General features: G+C 44.5%; 1 protein-coding gene across 2 annotated transcripts in view; it reads right to left on the bottom strand.

The window, feature by feature from the left end:
* The window catches only part of FKBP1B (FKBP prolyl isomerase 1B), a 53,541-nt gene that overhangs the window by 30,463 nt on the left and 1,423 nt on the right, over nucleotides 1–21,655 (bottom strand). For both annotated transcript variants that reach the window (XM_077311917.1, XM_077311926.1), the window contains exon 2: nucleotides 19,475–19,522. In XM_077311917.1, the coding sequence (XP_077168032.1) occupies nucleotides 19,475–19,522 (48 nt within the window). The remainder of the gene's footprint in view (nucleotides 1–19,474; nucleotides 19,523–21,655) is intronic.

Raw genomic sequence — 21,655 nt, 5'->3', positions numbered from 1 at the left:
ACAAGCTATTTTGCTGTATTAGTAATATGTTAACATTTTAACATTTTACTTGGCCATGTCTTTGGAACATATGACCTAAGACCATCGCAACAAATACAGTGCAGCCGGTGTTATGCACTTTGAAGTCCTTCTGAATTCAAGAGGAAGTTTAATCATGTACCCAGTTCTCCCCTGCTGAAATAAATGGAACTTCTTGTAATGGTTAAAAGCAGCGGCCTCTAATCCGAAGAGCTGGGTTTGATTCCCCACTCCTCCACATGCAACCAGCAGGGTGACCCTGGCCTAGTCGCAGTCCTGTTAGAGCTGTTCTCACAGAGCAGTTCTGTCAGAGATTTCTCAGCCCCATCAGTTACATCATAAAACCCTACGTCCACTGGAACTTTTAAGACCAACATAGTTTTATTCAAGGTATGAGCTTTCATGTGCACGCACACTTCCTCAGATAATGAAAAAGGAATCATCGGATATAAAGAGGGAATAAATTAGGAAACTTCAGATCAACACGGCTATACATCTGAATAAAAAAAACATTGATACAGGTATTTCTCCTGGGAACCCAGGTCTTAACAGAGGCAAATGGGCAAGTTTAACAGGCAAAGAAATCAGGGCAGACTTTTAAAATGCACTATTTAGAATTAGGTATTTCACAGTGGAAAACTGGTATCAACTTAAAATAACATGCAATTTCTCAAATACACATGTCTTTCTTTGTTTAACGTCTAGGGACTCTCTAAAAGCTTGAAGATAAAAACAATGGGGGAAAAAGCCTGCATCAAATAAAGTTCAGAATAAGCATAAAAGTAATAAAAATCACATCAGCACCGCACTGTATGAAATGTAATGAAATCCCCAGAGGCTGCTGTGGAATACGATTTCAACTAAAATTGCAATATTGCCTTATAGAACTAGTAATTCTGAGAAACGCTCTGGCTCATTTTTTTTTTAAGTGGTGTAATGATTTCCTTGGAGAAGGCCTAATTCCGAGAATGAACAGGACAAAAAGAAGATAAGTAGTATTGGCATTCCTTAATGTTCAGTCCTGCAAATGATAGGACCTTTTGTGAATTGCTGAGCATCTTTCCTCCAGCCAATTCCTGCTGGAAGAGGCGCAGTGCAGTACTTTGGCTGAAAACACCACGTTCTATAAAAAATGAGACAGGGCTGGAGGGAGGTTACAAAACTAACAGTACAGACTCACCTGGAAGTAAGCCCAGGATAGCCCTATCTCATCCAGTCTTGGAAGCTAAGCAGGGTCAACCCTACTTAGTATTTCATAGTCCCCTTGTATACGGCACTGGTCAGACCACACCTGGAGTACTGTGTGCAGTTTTGGAGGCCTCACTTCAAGAAGGATGTAGATAAAATTGAAATGGTACAGAGGAGAGCGACGATGATGATCTGGGGCCAAGGGACTATGAAGATAGGTTGAGGGACTTGGGAATGTTCAGCCTGGAGAAAAGGAGGTTGAGAGGGGACATGATAGCCCTCTTTAAGTATTTGAAAGGTTGTCACTTGGAAGAGGGCAGGATGCTGTTTCTGTTGGCTGCAGAGGAGAGGACACGCAGTAATGGGTTTAAACTACAAGTACAACGATATAGGCTAGATATCAGGAAATAAATTTTCACAGTCAGAGTAGTTCAGCAGTGGAATAGGCTGCCTAAGGAGGTGGTGAGCTCCCTCTCACTGGCAGTCTTCAAGCAAAGGTTGGATACACACTTTTCTTGGATGCTTTGGGATGCTTAGGGCTGATCCTGCGTTGAGCAGGGGGTTGGACTAGATGGCCTGTATGGCCCCTTCCAACTCTATGATTCTATGAGCTTCTAGCTCGCCACCTCATTGATGCCAGAATACAAGGGACAGCCCTTCAATGGCTGATCTCCTTCCTCCGGGATCGTGGACAGAGGGTTGCAATAGAGAAAACATCAGACCGCCGGCAACTTACTTGTGGAATCCCACAAGGAGCGGTCCTCTCTCCTATCCTATTCAACATCTTCATGCACCCTCTTGCACAACTGGTACGGAAGTTCGGGCTAGTTTGCCATCAATATGCAGATGACACCCAGCTCTTCCTCCTGATGGATGGCCGCCCTGACTGTCCCCCAAAAGAATTAGCCTGCTGCCTGGAAGCAGTGACGAGATGGCTCAAGCAGAGTCGCCTGAAGCTCAATCCTTCAAAGATGGAGGTCCTGTGGCTAGGTAGGAAGGGCCCATGCAAGGAAGCGCGCCTGCCCACCCTGGATGGCGTGCAGCTCTCTACGGCTCACTCTGCCAGGAACCTAGGCGTGATTCTGGACACCTCCCTCACAATGGAGGCCCAGATCACAAAGGTAGCACGGCTGGCATTCTACCATCTCCACCAAGCCAAACTACTAGCACCCTACCTGGCCCCGGAACACCTAGCCACAGTGATCCATGCGACGGTCACCTCTAGACTGGACTTTTGTAACTCGCTCAACGCAGGCCTGCCCTTAGCCTTGACCCAGAAGCTACAGCTGGTTCAAAATGCAGCGGCCAGGATCCTCACAGCAACACCGTGGAGGTCTCACATCCGGCCCGTTCTCCACCAACTGCAATGGTTGCCAGTTGAATTCTGGATCAGACTAAAGGTTCTGGCAATTACCTTCAAGGTCATACGCGGTCAGGGCCCAGTGTACCTGAGGGATCGCCTCCCCACCTATGCCCCCAAAAGAGCTCTGTGCTCTACCGCCACCAACCAGCTAAGGATCCCTGGCCCTAAAGAAGTCCACCTGGTCTCGACCAGGGCCAGAGCATTCTCTGTCCTGGCCCCCACCTGGTGGAACGAGCTCCCGGAGGAGATCAGGTCCCTGATGGAGCTTAAACAGTAGCTCTTCCGCCAGGCATTTGGTTGAGAGCAAACGTAATCAACAGTGATTGAAGGGCCCCTACTCCCCCCCTGCCCCCTCCCCAGAATTCCACCAATGCTCTGGACCTGTTTGCATTGTTGCACTGTTGTATTGTTTATACTGTTATATTGTTATATGGTTACAACTATTAGTATCATTATTGTAAGGTATTCACTTGTTTTATGTATTGTTCTTTGTTCCTATGTAAACCGCCCTGAGCCTTTGGGGAGGGCGGTATATAAATATAATAAATAAATAATAAATAAATAAATTACGGGCAGAGGAAGGGAATGTAATTGTATGGTACCTTGAGTCTCTTTAAAATACAGAAAAATACAGTATAAAAACCTACTCTTCTTCTTCTTCCATTTTATTCAGTGGGACCTACTGAATAAGTTTTCCTGGGAATGCCCTCTTAGAGTCTTTTAGAAAGACTGTCTTCAAACCGTATGGTTACCTACAGTGCATCTTCTGTTGATGTAAAATGACGGAAAATACTATGTGAAAGGCTCGCCATCTGCTGCCGTGGATCATGGACACCAGCATCTGCATGCGGCCAATGTCAAGGCTCGGAAACGACTTGGTTAATTTGCACAACAAGGCATTACTCAGAAGCTAGAGCCAATACATATGCTGCTAAATTTCACAAAAACTACCAGCTCATTGACTGCAGACTTCCAATTAGAAAGGCTCTTTGAACAAAATCCATGTAATACCCTTTAATGGGACCAAAACACTCAATAGCCAAAGCTGCCCAAACCTCTCTCGAGCGGCTAAACCAGGGGTAGTCAAACTGCGGCCCTCCAGATGTCCATGGACTACAATTCCCAGGAGCCCCCTGCCAGCGGCAGGGGGCTCCTGGGAATTGTAGTCCATGGACATCTGGAGGGCCGCAGTTTGACTACCCCTGGGCTAAACAAACAGCGGCTAGGTCCTAATGCTGCTGATCAGCCAGATGTCATCTGAAAACCCCCCGCCAAACTGGCAGTGACACAGCAGAATCCATCCTGTTCTTACTACTAGTTTTTGTACCGTGCTTTTCACTACCTGAAGGAGTCTCAAAACAGCACATAACTGCCTTCCCTTCCTCTGTCCACAACAGACACCTTTGAAGTAGGTGGGACTGAGAGAGCTCTGAGAGAATTGTGACCGGCCAAAAGTGGCTGCATGTGGAGGAGTAAGGAATCAAACCCGATTCTCCACTCTTAACCACAGGACCATGCTGGCTCTCACTACTACTACTAGTATTAGTATTAGTATTAGTATTAGTAGTAGTAGTAGTAGTAGTAGTAGAAGACGAAAAAAGTTGTTTTTTATACCCTGCTTTTCACTTCCTGAAAGAGGCTTACAATCGCCTACCTTTCCTCTCCCCACAATAGACACCCTCTAAGGAAGTTAGCGCTGAGAGAGCTCTGACAGAACTAATGAAAGAACAGCTGTAACAGAACTGTGACTAGCCCAAGGTCTCCCAGCTGGCTGCATGTGGAAGAGTGAGGAATCAAATCCGGTTCTCCAAATTAGAGGGCACTACTCTTAACCATACCAAGCTGGCTCTACTACTATTAAAAATTATCTATATAATTCAGCTTGCTTTTTCACTCATCCAATTCCCTCCTTACTCAGGGCCTACAATCTGTAGCAGAGCCCCGCCCTCTTTTTTTTTTTGAGGTAAGAAAAAAATGTATCAAATATAATTTCACATTTTTAAAATAAGACACGTCTCTCATAAACACAGACTAGGGAAGTGGGAAACATCAAAAGATCAAAACGACCCACTCTGATCCGCTTGGTCTGTATTCCCCCTTTCCCTAGTTGTGTAACACATCAGCAGTGATTTAGTTCCGAAGCAGACGAGCTCTTCAAGACTAGAGACCAACCAAAGTACCACAAGATATTTCATTGCACCAGCTAGATTTGAGTCCAGTAACACCTTAGGTTTTTTTGTGGAGATGAGCTTTCAAAAATCAAAGCTCTCTTTGCCAGATACAAGCCAAAAGGGAGATCCCCGAATCCTTCTATCCCGGTCAGGAGGTAGGAGGGCGGGATCAGAACGTAAAGGATGCAATGATACAACACACAGTCTAATCCGCTTGCATCTCCAGTAACTTCTCTCCAGCCCCCCTCCCACCTTCTGAATGGGATATAACGACTCAGAGATCAGGGATCACCAGTGCAGGGTAGCGGTAAGAATGGAGGCCAGGTTTGATCCCCCACTCTTTCATATGCAGCCAGCTGGTTGACCTTAGATACATTACAGCCCTGCTAGAGCTGTTCTCACAGAACTGTCCTGTCAGAGCTCTCTCAGCCTCACCTCCCTCACAGGGTGTCTGTTGTGGGGAGAGGAAGGGAAGGCAATTGTAATTTGCTCTGAGACTCCTTCGGGCAGTGAAAAGCAGGGTATAAAAAACAACTCTTCTTCTTCTGAGGAAGGGAGCCTTGACTCGCATCACACCACGAAAATCTTGTTGGCCTCCTACTGGGGTAGCTGATCTCCTGGAGGCCAGAATGGCCACCCTCTGAAACTATGAGCACCCCTTCACTGTTTTCAAGCAGCGGCTGGACAGGTACTTCTCAATGGTGCTTTAGGCCAATTCTGCACTGAACTGGGGGTTGGAGTAGATGGCCTGTCTGGTCCCTCCCAACTCTAGGATTCTAATTCCAGGGGATCCTCAGGGCCCACCTGGAGGCTGGCATGCGCAGGAGAGAGGGATAACACAGCGGGCAGCCCGACAGCTAGAGCTGCAACCTTTCTTAGGGCAAGGTTGATGTGCCTTCATACAAAAAGCATCTATTCAGTAGGTACAGCTCTCTTCTTCTGCCAGCAACGAGACAAGATGGAACAACCTACAATGCTTGAATTGCAGCCCCTCCTGCAGCTGTGAGAAGGCTCAAGAGCCCTGGCCAGGAAAAGGGCTGTATTAGCAACCTTTTCCACAGTGTACCCTTTCAAGCATTTCAGGCTTAGTAGCAGCCTTAGGGCCCAATGATCATTCTGATTTACAATAGCTGACACAGTACTCAGGTCTAAAATAGAACTTGGACATGATGAATCAACCCAACACAGATGGTAAGGAGTTAAAGCTATACCGTCCATCATGTGACTTCAGCCTTCCAGTTCTCAGAGTTGATCACTGTACCTAATGACTGATTAAGGCTCCCCCCCCCCCCAAATAACAGATCACATTATTAACAAAGCCTGTTTGCCCTTGCAGAGATTTCTACATCTTTTAGGGCAGCCTTTTCATAACTTCTGACTGTGGAGGAGCCCCTGAAATAACCTTTCAGGCTTCGAGGAGCCCCTCAATAGATGGCCATGCCCCAGAAATGACATCACTACCCACACCCTTAGCTCTCCTTTTGTTCCCTCTGCCTATCTTACTATGGCTCTGGCAGCTCTGCCTCATGTAGGCCAAAAAGTAGGAGCTGAGAAGATAGCCCAGAGCACCCCCATAGCATGCCACTTCAGAGCTCCTGCAGACCTTCTCCAGAACTCCCCCAGACACCCAGGAGTCTGCAGACCCCTGGTTGGGAACCCCTGCTTTAGGGTATCTCCAGGGATGTAAAACAATGTGGCATTATACTATGATCAAAAGGGGGTGGAAAACCCACCATCCTGATGAGCAAGCCGCAGGAGTTTTGGAAGGTAGTTAAAGGCGAACAAAGCAATACGTGATGGACAACTGCCCTGTTCATGACTCTGAGATCTTTTAAATCCTGGAGAAGGAAAGTGTTTTGGGTTTTTTTTAGGGGAGGGAGATATTTCCAAATTGTTTTCATTTTCTGCAACTGCTTAGAACAGCGGTTCTCAACCTTACCTGCTTGGCAACCCCAACTTGGTGGCGGCTGGTGCAGCTGCGGTGGCAGAGTGTGTACGACGCCACAAGCCATCGCATGCTGCCACCGTGGCAGGCAACCTGGTAACTGCAGGGAAGGGGCCAAGGTTGAGAACCACTGGCTTAGAAGCCTCTGATTAGTGAAAAGAAGAGAAGAGCTGGGGATTTGTATCCTGCTTTTGTCTACTCAAGGGAGTTTGAAAGCAGCTAACAATCACATACCCTTCTTCTCCCCACAACAGAGACTCTGTGAGGTAGGTGAAGTTGAGAGAGCTCTGAGAGAACTGTGACTGGCCTAAGGTCACCCAGCTTCTTGCATGTAGAAGAGCGGGGAGTCAAAATGCTCCAGATTAGAGGCTGCCACTCTTAACTACTGCATAAAAAGGTAAAGGTATCCCCTGTGCAAGCACCGGGTCATGCCTGACCCTTGGGGTGACGTCCTCTAGTGTTTTCATGGCAGACTCAATACGGGGTGGTTTGCCAGGGCGTTCCCCAGTCATTACCGTTCCCCCCCCCCCCAGCAAGCTGGGTACTCATTTTACCGACCTCGGAAGGATGGAAGGCTGAGTCAACCTTGAGCCGGCTGCTGGGATTGAACTCCCAACCTCATGGGCAAAGCTTTCAGGCGGCTGCCTTACCACTCTGCGCCACAAGACGCTCTTGCATCTGATTCTAAGGATCATTATATTCACTCCTGGTCTACGGTGCCACTGACTAATACTCATTCTCCAGTGGAGCCACGAAAATTCTATAAAGCTTTAAAAAAGAAATAACAAGAGTGGGGTAATTGTTAAGAGCAGTGGCATTTAAGTTTGCTTCCCCGCTCCTCCAACAGGCAGCCACCTGTGCAACTCCCAGCCTCATGGGCAGAGCTTCAGATAAGATAGCATGTCGCTGCCTTACCACTCCTCAAGCTTTTTTGGGGGGGGGGGGAAATGTGTGGTTCATACAGAGACATGCCCTTAGCTGCAGAGCCAAATAATGTTACGTTTTGTTTTTTGTTCAGTTTAAGTAAATATACAAGTCTTCCTACATTGCACAAACTAAAAGCATTTCAGCTTTCTGCTTGCAAAACTATAATGAACAGTGTAGGGCAAAACGAAATGTTATGGAAACAAAAAGAAGGTGTAAGAAATGCAGGACTACTGCTGAAAATGGTACCCTGTGTCAAGTTTCCTCTCTATACTCCATAGCATGTAATAAAAAAAAATTATTCCATGTCCTGGTGTCACCATGTTGTGTGTGTTTCCTAGTTCTACATAGTTCACAGAGGGTATACTAGTAAACATTGTACATGACTGACATTAGGACCACTTGTTACTACAAAAAGAGGTACTGCTTGTTACGGAGGGGATGGTGACTGACACAAGGCTGCCAGTTTCAGCAGCAGTTCTAAGGGTTTCCCCTTTGATAGGGATCTTAGCTTATATACTCGTTTAACAACTTTTGCATTACTGAATCAGAGTCCAGCAGCACCTTTAAGACCAACAAAGATTTATTCAAGGCGTGAGCTTTTGAGTGCGAACACCCTTCGTCAGACTAAGAACTGACCATCATAACAGTACGAATATATCAGTTCTTAGTCTGACGAAGGGTGTTTGCACTCGAAAGCTCACACCTTGAATAAATCTTTGTTGGTCATAAAGGTGCTACTGGACTCTAATTTTATTGTGCTACTTCAGACCAACACGGCTACTGGTTTGAAACTTCCACATTGGTCAGTCTTGTTAGATGAAACATATATATTCATTTGTAACATTCCTAAACTCCTCCACACCCTCTATTACTTTTTGTTGTCTTTGGAAAGGACATTAAGTAAGCAGCTGGCAATAGCTTTATAGTAAATCCTCATTTGTTCCATACAATAAATTTACAGAATAGCCTTAGAGTACAATAGCAGCTAGTTTGTACTATATGGAGTTTTTTTAACATCATATTTTACTGTACTGGAATTAATGCAATTCTGTTATAGTTGCAAATAACACACTGAACATAATAACAAAATAAGAAAAATTTATTTATCCTGAAGGAACCTAGTAACTCAGTATGTTGTTCTAAACAAAGGTTTCAAGTGTACAAAGATTTTTCAAGAGTCAAATTAACATTCAGTTCAGAGTATGAATAACACAGAAGGGTTACAGAGAACAATGGCACTGGCAGAATATAATCAATATAGCTACACTTTTGTTTAAAAGGAAAAAGACTGGAAAATCCATTTTTAAATATGTGGCTAATAATCAGATGGTCTCTCTCCTCTTGGGTGGTATTTTGCTTTAGAAGATCCTAGCACCGAAGCCATATACAACCTAAGTAACTAGATTTATACTATCATTTCTCCCCATTAATACAACAGATAAAGAAAAATTATATCTTTTTATTCAAAGAAGATATCAATGTTTTGTTTGTTTGAAAGTGATCCTTCTTGCACAAAGGACAAATTTAGGTTTGTCAGAGTTGAGATATACAGTGAATAATTTTGCTAGTGATTTAGTTTGATAAACCTCTAGTTTTAAGTCCTAACTTGATTCTTCCACTGGTATTGTTTGCATCTTGTTCTCCAACAAGGTCACAAATGAGGTAGGTACAGAACCCACTTTTCAAATATGATGGTATCTCCTCCACAGAACATAGCAAAGTGTTTGCTACATGAAGTCAAAGTGACAGTATTGGTTCCTATATCCAGCTCAGCTTCCTGGAGAGCTACAGTGAAACACAACTTAAGACATTTCAATTGTCTATGCGTAACATGTTATATCAGGCTGTAACCCTGCATCATCATCAGTTATTTTTTTTCCTTTATTTTTCCTTTCATCACTTTGCTTAGCTGTCTAAAACTTTGATCTCTCTCATCATCCATTATGTGTAACTAATTCTGTTGATTTACAACAGGATTCACACCTAACCTTTCTACCTTAGAATCAGAATCATAGGGCCATTCCGCACAAAATAAAAAGCGTTAAGCCAGCGCATTGGTGTAACACTAAAAATACGCACCTCCCAGAATTCCTTACCTGCTGGCTCCTCTGCTGCCATCTAGCGCTTCCTGCCATTTTGCACACCTGCTTGAAATGGCGGAGGAGGGAAACATGCTATTCACGCTCCTCTCTTCCCCCTGTCCATCAAGACAGGCAGCCAATCACCTTTCTCCTCCTTTTAAAAGGCCTGCGAGCTAATTTTTTTAAAATGACTTCTGCATTTAAATGCATATATATCTATTCATAGATGCACAGTGCTCCTTTTACTGCAAGCCCTCTTGCAATCTGGAGCCTTGAAGCTTTAAAAAAAATTGGGATGGCGATTTTATTTTATTTTATTTATTTTTTTGTGGGGAAGGGGCATGCTTTATGAGCAAACTGGTAGGGAAAAGTTTACTTTGTGCTCTGCCTGGGTGATTGTGTGTTTATTCATTGCTCCTGGCAGGGTTTTATTTTTTTTTAAGAAATCCCCATTCCAGGTCAAGAGAGAAGAAGGTGGACTAGAGGACGGGCACTGGAGCTAGAAATCTCACTACTTCAGCCATTTTGGTAACACAAGTGTCTTGTGCAAGTGACTTGCTGACTGCTTTCATCCTGCTAGCGCTACATGGCAGGGGTAATCCAGTTTTGTGGATTCCCCTGCAAGCGCTTTAAAATGGAAGATGTAGCAGCCAGTTTGCAGATATATCGCTGGATGTTTACAACATCATGCAAAACATCAAAAATATGGCGTTTGCAAAGGGTAAAACTCCCACTTCTTTAAATGGGTGCGGAATGGCCCATAGAGTTGGAAGGGACTTCCAGGGTCATCTAATCCAACCAAGACCTGGGCCCATGACTGAGACCTGGGTGTGGGAACTCAAGAAGCCTTCAAAGATCTGGCACTGCCTGGGTTTTCGGTCTTGCATCAACACCGGCTCCATGGTAGGGGAGGTGGCGATCCAGGACCGGGAGACTTTTCCCTCCAGGATGCTCCCTGCGCCATCGATTCTGGGGGCTGAATGTGTCGGCCTAGGGTGGGAATAGGTCAGAACGTGGCTGTCTGAGTGGTGTAATGCTCACCCACTGCACCCTCAGACTCCCGGCCAGGCTTGCTGGAGGCGGCAGCAGCTTGGGCATTGCAGTACTCCAAACTTTTAATTTTAGGGGACTTCAGTGTTCACACATACACGCCGTCCCCAGGACATGACCCAGACCTAGTGTTGGCTATGGCGACAATGGAATTCTCACAATTTGTTGCTGGTCCCACCCAGGAGGCTGGCCATACCCTTGATTTAATCTTTGGTGCAGGTGTAGAGGTGGATCTGGTGGTGAAAAACATTGTTCCATGGTCAGACCACCATACCCTGAAGACCTGACTAAGGTGATGAACGTATTATAGTCCGCCCATGAGAGATTCCTGAATTTTCTTTGGGACCCGATGCTCTCCGGTGTCCCATTGGCAGCCATGGTGGATGATTGGCACTCCCACCTGTTGGCTGCCACTGACGAGATTGCTCCTTGATGCCCTCTCTGCCCTTGCCTCAAACAGGCTCCTTGGTATTCTCAGGAGCTTCAGGAAAGAAAGAGGGAAGTGAGGCGGCTAGAGTGAATGTGGAGGAAGACTCACAATGAGGACATCTCATCGCACACTTATGAAGGTGTATGAGGTGGCAGTGAAAGTGGCAAAGCGTGACTTTTTCATCATGGAAGTCACACCCACAAGCTATCACCGAGCACAATTGTTTAGGATAATTAGATCTATTACCACCCTTGAGGAGGGGCACCAAAATTTTAGGACATCTTGGAGGGCCCATATCCATGAATAGATGCAGTGTTGTTGCAGCTCCATTGTTTACTGGTTTGCTTCCGGATCTAATTCAAGGTTTTGACCTTTAAGGCTATAAGCGGCCTGGGTCCTACCTATCTGAGGAACCGCTTATCTACCTATGCCCCCCCCCCCCGCAGGGCTCTTTGCTCTGTGGGTATGAATTTTCTGGTTGTCCTGGGCCATAACCAGGGCCAGGGCCTTTTTGGCCTTGGCCCCAACTTGGTGGAATGAGCTCCCGGAAGAGCTGAGGGCCCTGATGGAGCTATCTAGATTCCGCAAGGCCTGCAAGACAGAGCTCTTCTGCCTGGCATTTGTTTGAGGCTGGGAGGGATGACCAGAGTTCAATCTGTGTGTCCTGCCCAACTTTGAAGCTGCTGGTTAGTATTTATATTAGAACCCTTGCATTACATCTTTTTGGAGTCTTGTCATCGGCTTGTCTGAAAAAGCAGAGTTGGGACTCTGGGCCTGTAAGAGTTATACTATCATCTTGAGATTATTGATATTTTACTGTATTGGTTTTAATGTTTTAAGGGGAGTTCTGTGGGTATTTTGTATGCTGATTTGATATTGTAAGCAGCCATGAGATGACATTGTGGAGAGTCAAAGAATAAATTTAAAAAATCAAAGCATAAATAAAAAATAACCCCCCTGAGGAATGCAGGAAACTAACAACAATCCGTCCACCCACAGTGACCCCAGTTCTATGCCCAGAGGAAATTCACCTCCTGATCCCCAAGTAGTGATTAGCATAAGCCTGGGCATGCAAGAAAAGGCCACAAGAGCCAAGCACCAACACAATCCCTTCCACCCACCCACTTACGATCTGCCTAAATTCACAGAATCAGCATTTCTATCAGATGGTTATTCAGCCTCTGCTTAAAAATTTCCAGAGAAGGGAGAACCCACCACCTTCAAGGAAGCCTGTCCCACTGAGAAACCGCTCTAACTGTCAGGAACTTCTTCCAGATGTTTAGCCGAAAATTCTTCTGAATGAATTTCATCCCTCTGGCCCTGGTCTGACCCTCTGGGGCAACAAAAAACAACTCTGCTCCATCCTCTATGTCAGTGTCCCCAATCTTTTTATCACCGGGGACCGGTCAACGCTTGACAATTTTATTGAGGCCTGGGGGTAGGGGGGCAGTCTTTTGCCGAGGGACGTCGCCACCACCGCCTGAGCCCCTGCTCCACTTGCTTTCCTGCCAGCGCCCCTGACTTCCCGCCGCCCGCTGGGGGCGCTGCCAGCAGCAGCTGCGCAGTGCCATGCTGAGGAGGTGCCCCAGCCATGGCGGCCACTGGAGAAAACCAAAGGTGAGCCGGCGGCAGAGTGGCAGGGCAGCCCCCGAGGCAGCAGCCAGGGAGGAGGACAAGGAGGAGCTGTGGCCCGGTACCAACTAATCCACGGACCGGTACCGTTCCCCCGACCGGGGGTTGGGGACCACTGCTCTATGTGACAGCCCTTTAAGTACTTAAAGATGGCTATCATATCACCTCTTAGTCATCTTCTCTCCAGGCTAAACAGACCAAGCCCCCTCAATTTTTCCCCATATATCTTTGGGCTCCAAGCCAGTCACCATTTTCGTTGCCCTTCTCCCAACATGCTCCAGTTTGTCTACATCCTTCAATTGTGGTGCCAAAAACTGAACACAGTACTCTAAGTGGGGTCTAACCAGAGCACAATAAAACATTCACCTCGCATGATCTAGAAAAGTTAACAATAATACAGGATGACAATTTCTGATTTGCAAAACTTACTCTTCCCTTTACAATGATAATTTAGACTTGAAAGATTCATGGCGGAATTCACACCAAGCCTCTTCATCTTGGTTCCCCCTACCACCACCACCACCACATAATCCCCCTCTTAAGAATTTCCAGTAGAATTTTCCCTTCATACAGCTGAAGAACAGAGTTAGGACTCACAAAAGCTCATATTTAAATAAATGTCGTTAGTCTGTAATTGCCACTCTACTGGACTTATGTTTTACTTTAAGAACAAGAGCAATTCAATATACTATATATCAAAAATGAAAAAAGAAGTCATTCAAAAGGAAAGGGTTAAACACTTCAGTTCATGTGTGAAGCCAACGTTTTGTTGGTCAAAATGTTTTTGTTGCAGTAGCCTTAAGAATTTGGGACAGAATGTGCTCAGAATTCTTGACCCTTTCTCAATGAACTGATATTTATCAACTGTCTAATTCAGAAATCCTTGTAGAATTCATCTGCAGAGCACAAGCCAACGTGAGTGTTAGAACTTTTCAGACTGGAAGCTTGCCCAACATGAGTTGTCTTCTTACAACCCAATTCTTTTCAGATCTGTCAGTGTAGAAAACAACGGGGGAAGGAGGGAAATCGCCTCACGGAGACATCTGATCATAACTTGAATTAAAGAACTGTGTTATTTCTAGAAACATTGTTTATTAGCACTGGCAAAAATTCAAAACAAAGCTGCACTTCCCTTGGATTTAACTCTTCAAACCTCCCCCCTTGGTTTTGCTAATTGAAATCAAGCTCCCCATAGTGATACTAGAATTTTAAAGAAGAAGAAAAGAAACAAGTCCTTTACAAATCTCTCAGGTTTTCCCCCTTTGGAAAAGGTAACAACAACAACACAGGGAGGCCACTTCTGATTTGCAAAACCAAGCATGGGTTGAAGGGTTAAATCCCTCCTTCCCTTGCCATGACGCCTTGATCGAAATTGCAACGGCCTTGTTTGTGTCCTAAAATCTAAATACCATAGAATACAGGCCACTGAGACTACTAGTTATCACTAGAGGAAGTTAAACAGCAATAAGCAAACAAACACTATGATCTGGAATGGAAGATGTTAGTCTTGCAGCAAACACTTTAAGACTTGTGTGTGTCCAAAGTCTCAGCAAGGTGACCCTAGCAAGGGGATTTCAAAATGGGAAGCAATGGTGGTTTGCCATTGCCTTCCTCTGCAAAAACTTCCTCAATGGCCTCCCTTCCAAGTACCAACCATTATTAATTATTATTATTATTATTATTATTAATAATTTATTGCCCGCCACTCTCAGCAGTGCCAGCTCGTGGTGGGTTACAGATAAAATAGGTAAATGGAATCCCCCTAAAAATCCCTAAAATCAGTAGTTAAAAACGCAGTTTACCAGAAAAACATGGCAGCAACCAATGTCCCACCTACCCCCACTGGGGACCAGGGAAACAGCTGACCCCCACAGATGCAACATGGTGGAATATTCCTCCCTTGGGGGAGGGGGCACAGATCTTCTCTTTGCTCTTAGCTGCCAAGATCTGACAAGATGCGGCTATATCACACTGCCTTCCCTCCTGCCTTAAGACATAGCAGGGGCAATAGTTCAGAGGTCGAGTACATGTTTTGCAGGTAGATTCACCTCCCGTGAAAAGGCCTTTGTACCCAAAGCCATTTCTATCTTCTTGGACTCAGCTCCTCTTGAAGACTCCCTCCCTCCAGTTCTTACTGGTTTATCTTTCTTTTTTTAAAGGTATAAACTGTTCTGGGAAGATTTGTGTTAAATGCACCATGAGCTTACATAGAAGACCTCAGGCAGCAGAGCTGGAAAAGACCTTTCCCTATAACATTCTGCATATGCTGGATAATGCACTTTCAGTGTGTTTTGCAGCTGGATTTTCCCATGTAAAATAGAAGAAGGAAGAAGAAATAAGAAAGAAGGAAGAAGAGAGAAGGGAGGAGAAATAAGAGAGAAGGGAGGAGAAGGGAGAAGGGAGGAGGGAGGAGAAAGGAGAAGGGAGGCGGGAGGAGGAGGGGAAGAAGAAGAGTTGGTTCTTATATGCCGCTTTTCTCTACCCGAAGGAGTCTCAAAGCGGCTTACAGTTGCCTTCCCTTTCCTCTCCCCACAACAGACACCCTGTGGGGTGGGTGAGGCTGAGAGAGCCCTAATATTACTGCTCGGTCAGAACAGCTTTATCAGGGCCGTGGTGAGCCCAAGATCACCCAGCTGGCTGCATGTAGGGGAATGCAGAATCAAATCCGGCTCGCCAGATTAGAAGTCTGCACTCCTAACCACTACACCAAACTGGAAAATATACATCTAAAATGCATTGGAAGTGCATTATCCAATGTGTGTGAAATGGGCCAACAATGGAGTTTCAGACCACATAAAATATTCCCATGGAACTTTCAAGATTAACAAGATTCTGTTCCAACATAAGCTTTTGTTGACTGGAGCACACCATCAGAGGCAAATTTAGAAATCCAGCTCCAATTGCCACCTGTGTTAATAAGAAGTACAAAGAAATCTAGGTGCTCAAGCAGACAGACCCTTCCTCTCACAAATAAAACCACAGATAAAAAGACGATGTACAATTGAAGGATCTAAGTTTTGGGGGTGAAAGAGGGGGAGCACATTATGTCTGCATATGTGTGTGTCTCCAAGCAAGGATATTTCTGCTCTATTTCTCGCTATAATTTATTTATCAAATGAAGTACACATTCTCTATTAAAGTTTTGCTCTCTTTAATTCATTCATAGCAATCTCTGAATAAAATATGATGCATTATCTAAAGCAGCAAGACCAGCAAGAGCTTGATTTACAATCCCGGATGGAGACGGATGGGGCCAACAACTAGTCTCTTTTAATTATTTCTTTTCACAACTGGGAAAGTGTCTGCCATTAATTACTCACATGGACACTTTTATTTCTCCAATCTTATGAACTACAACTGAACTCAAAAGGACTGATTAGCTGTTTTAGCAAAGAATTATCATAGGGCATAATATGGGATAATTTGGATACTATGACAGTTTACTAATCTGCCACTAATTTACCTTTTCTATACATCTATACTCTCATGATTTTTGTTCCATTTTGTCTGAGAAAGTGTGCCTGCACATGAAAGCTCACGCCTTGAATAAATCTTTGTTGGTCTTAGAAGAAGAAGAGTTGATTCTTATATTCCACTTTTCTCTACCAGAAGGAGTCTCAAAGCAGCTTACAGTCGCCTTCCCTTTCCTCTCCCCACAACAGACACTCTGTGAGGTGGCTGAAGCTAAGAGAGCCCTGATATTACTGAAGAAGAGTTGGTCCTTATATGCGCCTTTTCTTTACCCGAAGGAGTCTCAAAGCGGCTTACAGTCGCCTTCCCTTCCCTCCTCCCACAACAGACACCCTGTGAGGTGGGTGAGGCTGAGAGAGCTCTGATATTACTGCTCAGTCAGAACAGCTTTGTCAGTGCCGTGGCGAGCCCAAGGTCACACAGCTGGCTGCATGTGGGGTATGCAGAATCGAACCTGGCTTGCCAGATTAGAAGTCTGCACTCTTAACGACTGCACCAAACTGGCTCTTAAAAGTGCTATTGGACTCAATTTTTGTAATCCTATTACCTGTTTGCTATATTTCTCTTAAAATATCCCCTGAAAGTAACATTTAAGTGTTGAAGTAACGCAACAAAATTTGAACCCAATAGCAACTTTAAGACCAACAAAGATTTATTCAAAGTGTGAGCTTTCATGTGCATGCACACTTCCATTGTCTGAGGAAGTGTGCATGCACACGAAAGCTCACGCCTTAAATAAATCTTCGTTGGTCCTTAAGATCCTATCGGACTCAAATTTCCTTGAAAGTAAGGAATGCATGCTTAATAAGCAGAATGGGAAACATTACTGACTTAACCGGAGACTTTACAAATCAACAAATTGCTTCTGTGTGTTCTCAAAAGAATGTACTTTACACTGAACAATCAAACAGCTTCCTTTTAGCTGTCCTGACTTGCTGAAGTAAACAGTCACATTGTAGTTTCCCCGATGATCGGCTGCCACTGAAATCCCCTTAGAAACATAAGTAGCCCATCTTTCAAGATACGGCAATTTTAAGAACTAGATGGCTTAGCAGAAATCCACAGCGATGCTCTGCCATACAAAGGGAAATATCCCACCTGGACCTGCCAGATGTCCTGAAATCATGCTCTGTAAAAACAAAAAACAAAATACCCCAAATGCAAGTAGCTTACAGCTAGAGAGGTTTATGCTGCCTTGTTCATTTCCAGCGCAACAATTATAATGTCAGCAGGTTGTACTGTTTTCTTTAATGTAACCTCCAGTTCAATTTGCACTGCGATTGTCACCCAGACAGCTAAGAGGAGACATAAAATGTTTATTGCTCTTCTAACCAGGGTGGGAGCAAGGAGGGGGAGAACGCTCTGTTCTTGTAGGAGACAAAACACATTCTGTGTGGGCCAGGCATAGGGTTGCCAGATCCCACCATGCTACCAGATCTAGGTGGGAGAATTCCTAAATATTTGGAGATGAAGCCAAATGACAACAGGGACCTCAGTGCGGTACAATGAAACAGAGGCCACCGTCCAGAACTTTCAATCTTTTGATCATGGAGGAGTCCCTGAAATAATATCTCAGGCGAAGAAGAAGAAGAAGAGTTGGTTCTTATATGCCGTTTTTTTCTACCGAAAGGAGGATCAAAGCGGCTTACAATGGCCTTCCTCTCCCCACAACAGACACCCTGTGAGGTAGGAGAGGCTGAGAGAGCCCTGAGATCACTGAAGAAGAAGAGTTGGTTAGAGAGCTCTGAGAGAACTATGACTGGCCCAAGGTCACCCAGAAGGCCTCATGAGTCTCAATGGGGCTTACAATCACCTTTCCTTCCTCTCCCCACGACAGACACCCTGTGAGGTGGGTGAGGCTGAGAGAGCTCTGATATCACTGGTCGGTCAAAACAGCTCTATCAGTACTGTGGTGAACCCAAGGTCACCCAGTTGGCTGCATGTGGAGGAGGAGCAGGGAATTCCCGTGTCAGATATATTCCTGTTAAATATTGTTCTGGTTGACATGCTGATTGCTATATTCTATGTATTTATGTTATATGTAAACCGCCCAGAGCTGTATGGAAGGGCAGTATAAACATCTTAAATAAATAAATAAAATAAAATTAAAAAAAAAAAACGCGGCTGGATTTGGCAAATTACTTAAGGAAATTTTCAGACTATAAGGTATGTGAACTAGTGTTGTAATGTGTGACTTGAAATTATGATGAACAGTTGAAATGTAATAGATGAAATGGACATTGTACAGGATTCAAATGGTTTATGAAGCTACAAAGTTGTGCTGCGGTGAATTTTGTTTTTGGTGGGGCGATTCTGTTGATTGTCTGTTATTTATTAATTATAATAAAAATAATAATTACAAAAACGTGGTATGCTAAGCGGATAGTTTCAGAGGGTAGCCCTATTGGTCTTTAAGCTACTACTCAATAAAGTCTGTTGATGTCAGTGGGTGTAACTCTGCTTAGGCTGCACTGAAAGGCAATCACTTCTCCCCTTTGTAGGTGATCCACAGCTGTTCAGCGTGGCACCAAAGAGGAGGAGCAAAGAGCAGCAGTGGAACCGTCTCCTCCTGTCCTGAAGAACATAAGCGTCTGCTTTCTTTTCCAACAGAGCACAATCTCCCTGGGCTCCATTTCCAATCAAAGAACTGTTCAAAGGAAGGGGGGGGGAACCACAGGGTGGAAGAACCCAGGCACACTTCATAACAGTGACCTGAACTTCAAATATCCTAATTCATCTCAGTGTAAGTAGCATTTCCCCACTTATTCAAACCATTAAGAAAGGCTTTCTGGGGTTTCTCGATAGCCCTGGAAGAGTTTCCCAAATGGGTAGGAGTTAATTCATTTTAAAAATATTTTTTAAATGTGTTAAACATACATTTTTATTTATTTGTGATATGACCATATATGGTCAGGTTGACCCACCTACCACTCTCAAAATGGCCAATGATGGACCTGCAGGGGGTGAGGAGGGGAATTAGTGAGTGTGTGCATAGCTCTGTTTCCCAATTGCGCCATTTTTGAGGTTTCTCAAAGTCTGAAGAATGTTTCAGGAGGTTCTCAACAGTAAAAAAGGGGGAGAAAGGCTGCCTTAAGACACTGCACAACCCATGTGGCTATATGTGCGAAGTCTGACTAATATAAAACAATGTTCTAAAAACACAACAACAAATAGCCGTCTGTTTACGATGGGCCTTACCTGTGTAATGTACCACACATGTCTGACCTTTCTTTGGAAATGTTCTTCCTGTTAAGAAATATAAAAACACTTACTTTCAAGTGCACATTTCAATATCCATTGAGAGAACCAATTAATGAAAAGGAGAGACAAGGAAGAATAGACTCAAGGTTACTTCTAACACTACGCAAGTCAAGACTGTCTCAATGGTGAACAAATAAAACAGCCGTTGAGTAGCTGGACTTAAATGTGGATGAAGGGGAAGCATCACTATTTCTGCTCACCCTCCCCTTGCTAGAGTAGCTTCAGAGTAGTACAGACTACAAATTTATGAGAACCACACTACTAATCTTCTTCTTTCACCACTGATGACATGTCAGAGGTGTTCCAACTTCCTCAGGGAACAATTTCCACCTCAATCGATCTTCTAAGGCAGGGGTAGTCAACCTTTGGTCCTCCAGATGTCCATGGACTACAATTGCTGGCAGGGGCTCATAGAAATTGTAGTCCATGGACATCTGGAGGACCACAGGTTGACTACCCCTGTTCTAAGGAATCCTTGAACATCTCTTGTGGGTTCTGGGACAGAGCCTAGGAGGCATTCCCTGGACATGAGAGGTCTGTTAGGCCTCATTTCCTCTGTCAAACTAAAAAGGCATTATGGGATATGCCAACAGTTTCCTTCATCTGTACATGGGAAGGGAAGACTGGTCAAAGTAGACAACCTATTATGCAGAAAGCTTGTTCACCATTACAGATCTTCTCACTGAGGAAGGATCTGTGGTTCAGCAATGGGCCAAGTGCCCAGCATGCCGAAGATCCAAATGCAGACCCAGGCAGCTTTAGCTGAAAGATTCTGGGGGAAGTCCCTTTACTTTCCTGGGGCTTCAGAGAGATGCTACCAGTCATGGTACTCAGTGCTGATCCATAGCCTAACTCTAAGGCAGCTCTGGTAAACTGATTGATAAAGAACCACCAATAAACTTCTGAATTCTCTGGAACACATTCTGAAAAATCACAGTTTAAAGAAAATAGATTCAAGTGGGCAGCCGGTTGGCTTGAAGCAGTAGAACAAATATAGACTCAGTGGCACCTTTAAGACCAATAAAGTTTTATTCAAGGTACATGCTCATCCACACACACAAATGCTCATACCTTGAATGAAACTTTGTTGGTCTTAAAGGTGCCTCTGGACTCTACATTTGTTCTAAAGAAAACAGAATTTGCCCAACAATTAAAAAAGAAGAGTTGGCTCTTATATGCCGCTTTTCTCTACCTGAAGGAGTCTCAAAGTGGCTTACAGTCGCCTTCCCTTTCCTCTCTCCACAACAGACATCCTGTGAGGGAGGTGAGGCTGAGAGAGCCCTGATATTACTGCTCTGTCAGAACAGCTTACAACAGGGCTGTGACTGGCCCAAGGTCACCCAGCTGGCTGCATGTGGGAGAGTGCAGAATTGAACCCGGCTCACCAGATTAGAAGTCCACACTCCTAACCAGTACACCAAACTTTACTTAGGTAAAGTAAAAAGAATGCTACTAATAATAACTTGACTGAGCAGAAGAAGCATTAATACTTTGAAATATCTAAATCTATCATACTTTGAAATGTTATTTTACATAAATTATCTTGGGAATTTTAAAGCATGGAAAATTAAGCAGAGATCAGCAAATATAATCACCAGGTTACTAACAGTGACTAGAAATTTAATTTCAGGGACTGGCAGGGAAAGCCCCCTCTACCACAAGAGTAATAATTTGTCAGAAAGCAGCCAACAAGACACAATATAGTCTATACCTTGTCTATACCTTGTGCACACAAACCTGTGTAAAACCCTCTCGCTTGATAGGAATCTGGCACAAGGAAGGGGTACACTTGTTTTATTTACCCAGACCAGAATGCAAGAACCCAAGGGCGATCTGACTTCAATAATTGGCTAACTCTCCTTTTTCCTGTTAAGGTCACAGCTGACCAATGGCCTGTCTCTGCCTCATGACCCTATTTTCCTCAGAGGTTCCCCCTTCCAAAAGCCAACCAGGGCTGACCCTGCTTAGCTTCTGAGATCTGACAGGATCCAGCTAGTCTCTGCTCTCCTCCCTGAGCCAACCAGCCAAAATGTCCCGGCCGCTGTCCATTCGTTCATAATTCCATTTAAAAAAATGATTGACCCGGCTAAGATTGACCTGGGACTATGTTGTGATTAT

The sequence above is a fragment of the Paroedura picta genome, chromosome 1, assembly GCF_049243985.1.
Source record: "Paroedura picta isolate Pp20150507F chromosome 1, Ppicta_v3.0, whole genome shotgun sequence".
NCBI classification, from domain to species: domain Eukaryota; kingdom Metazoa; phylum Chordata; class Lepidosauria; order Squamata; family Gekkonidae; genus Paroedura; species Paroedura picta.
Note: the sequence above shows the minus strand (reverse complement) of the source record. Positions and strands in the feature narration are given on the sequence as shown.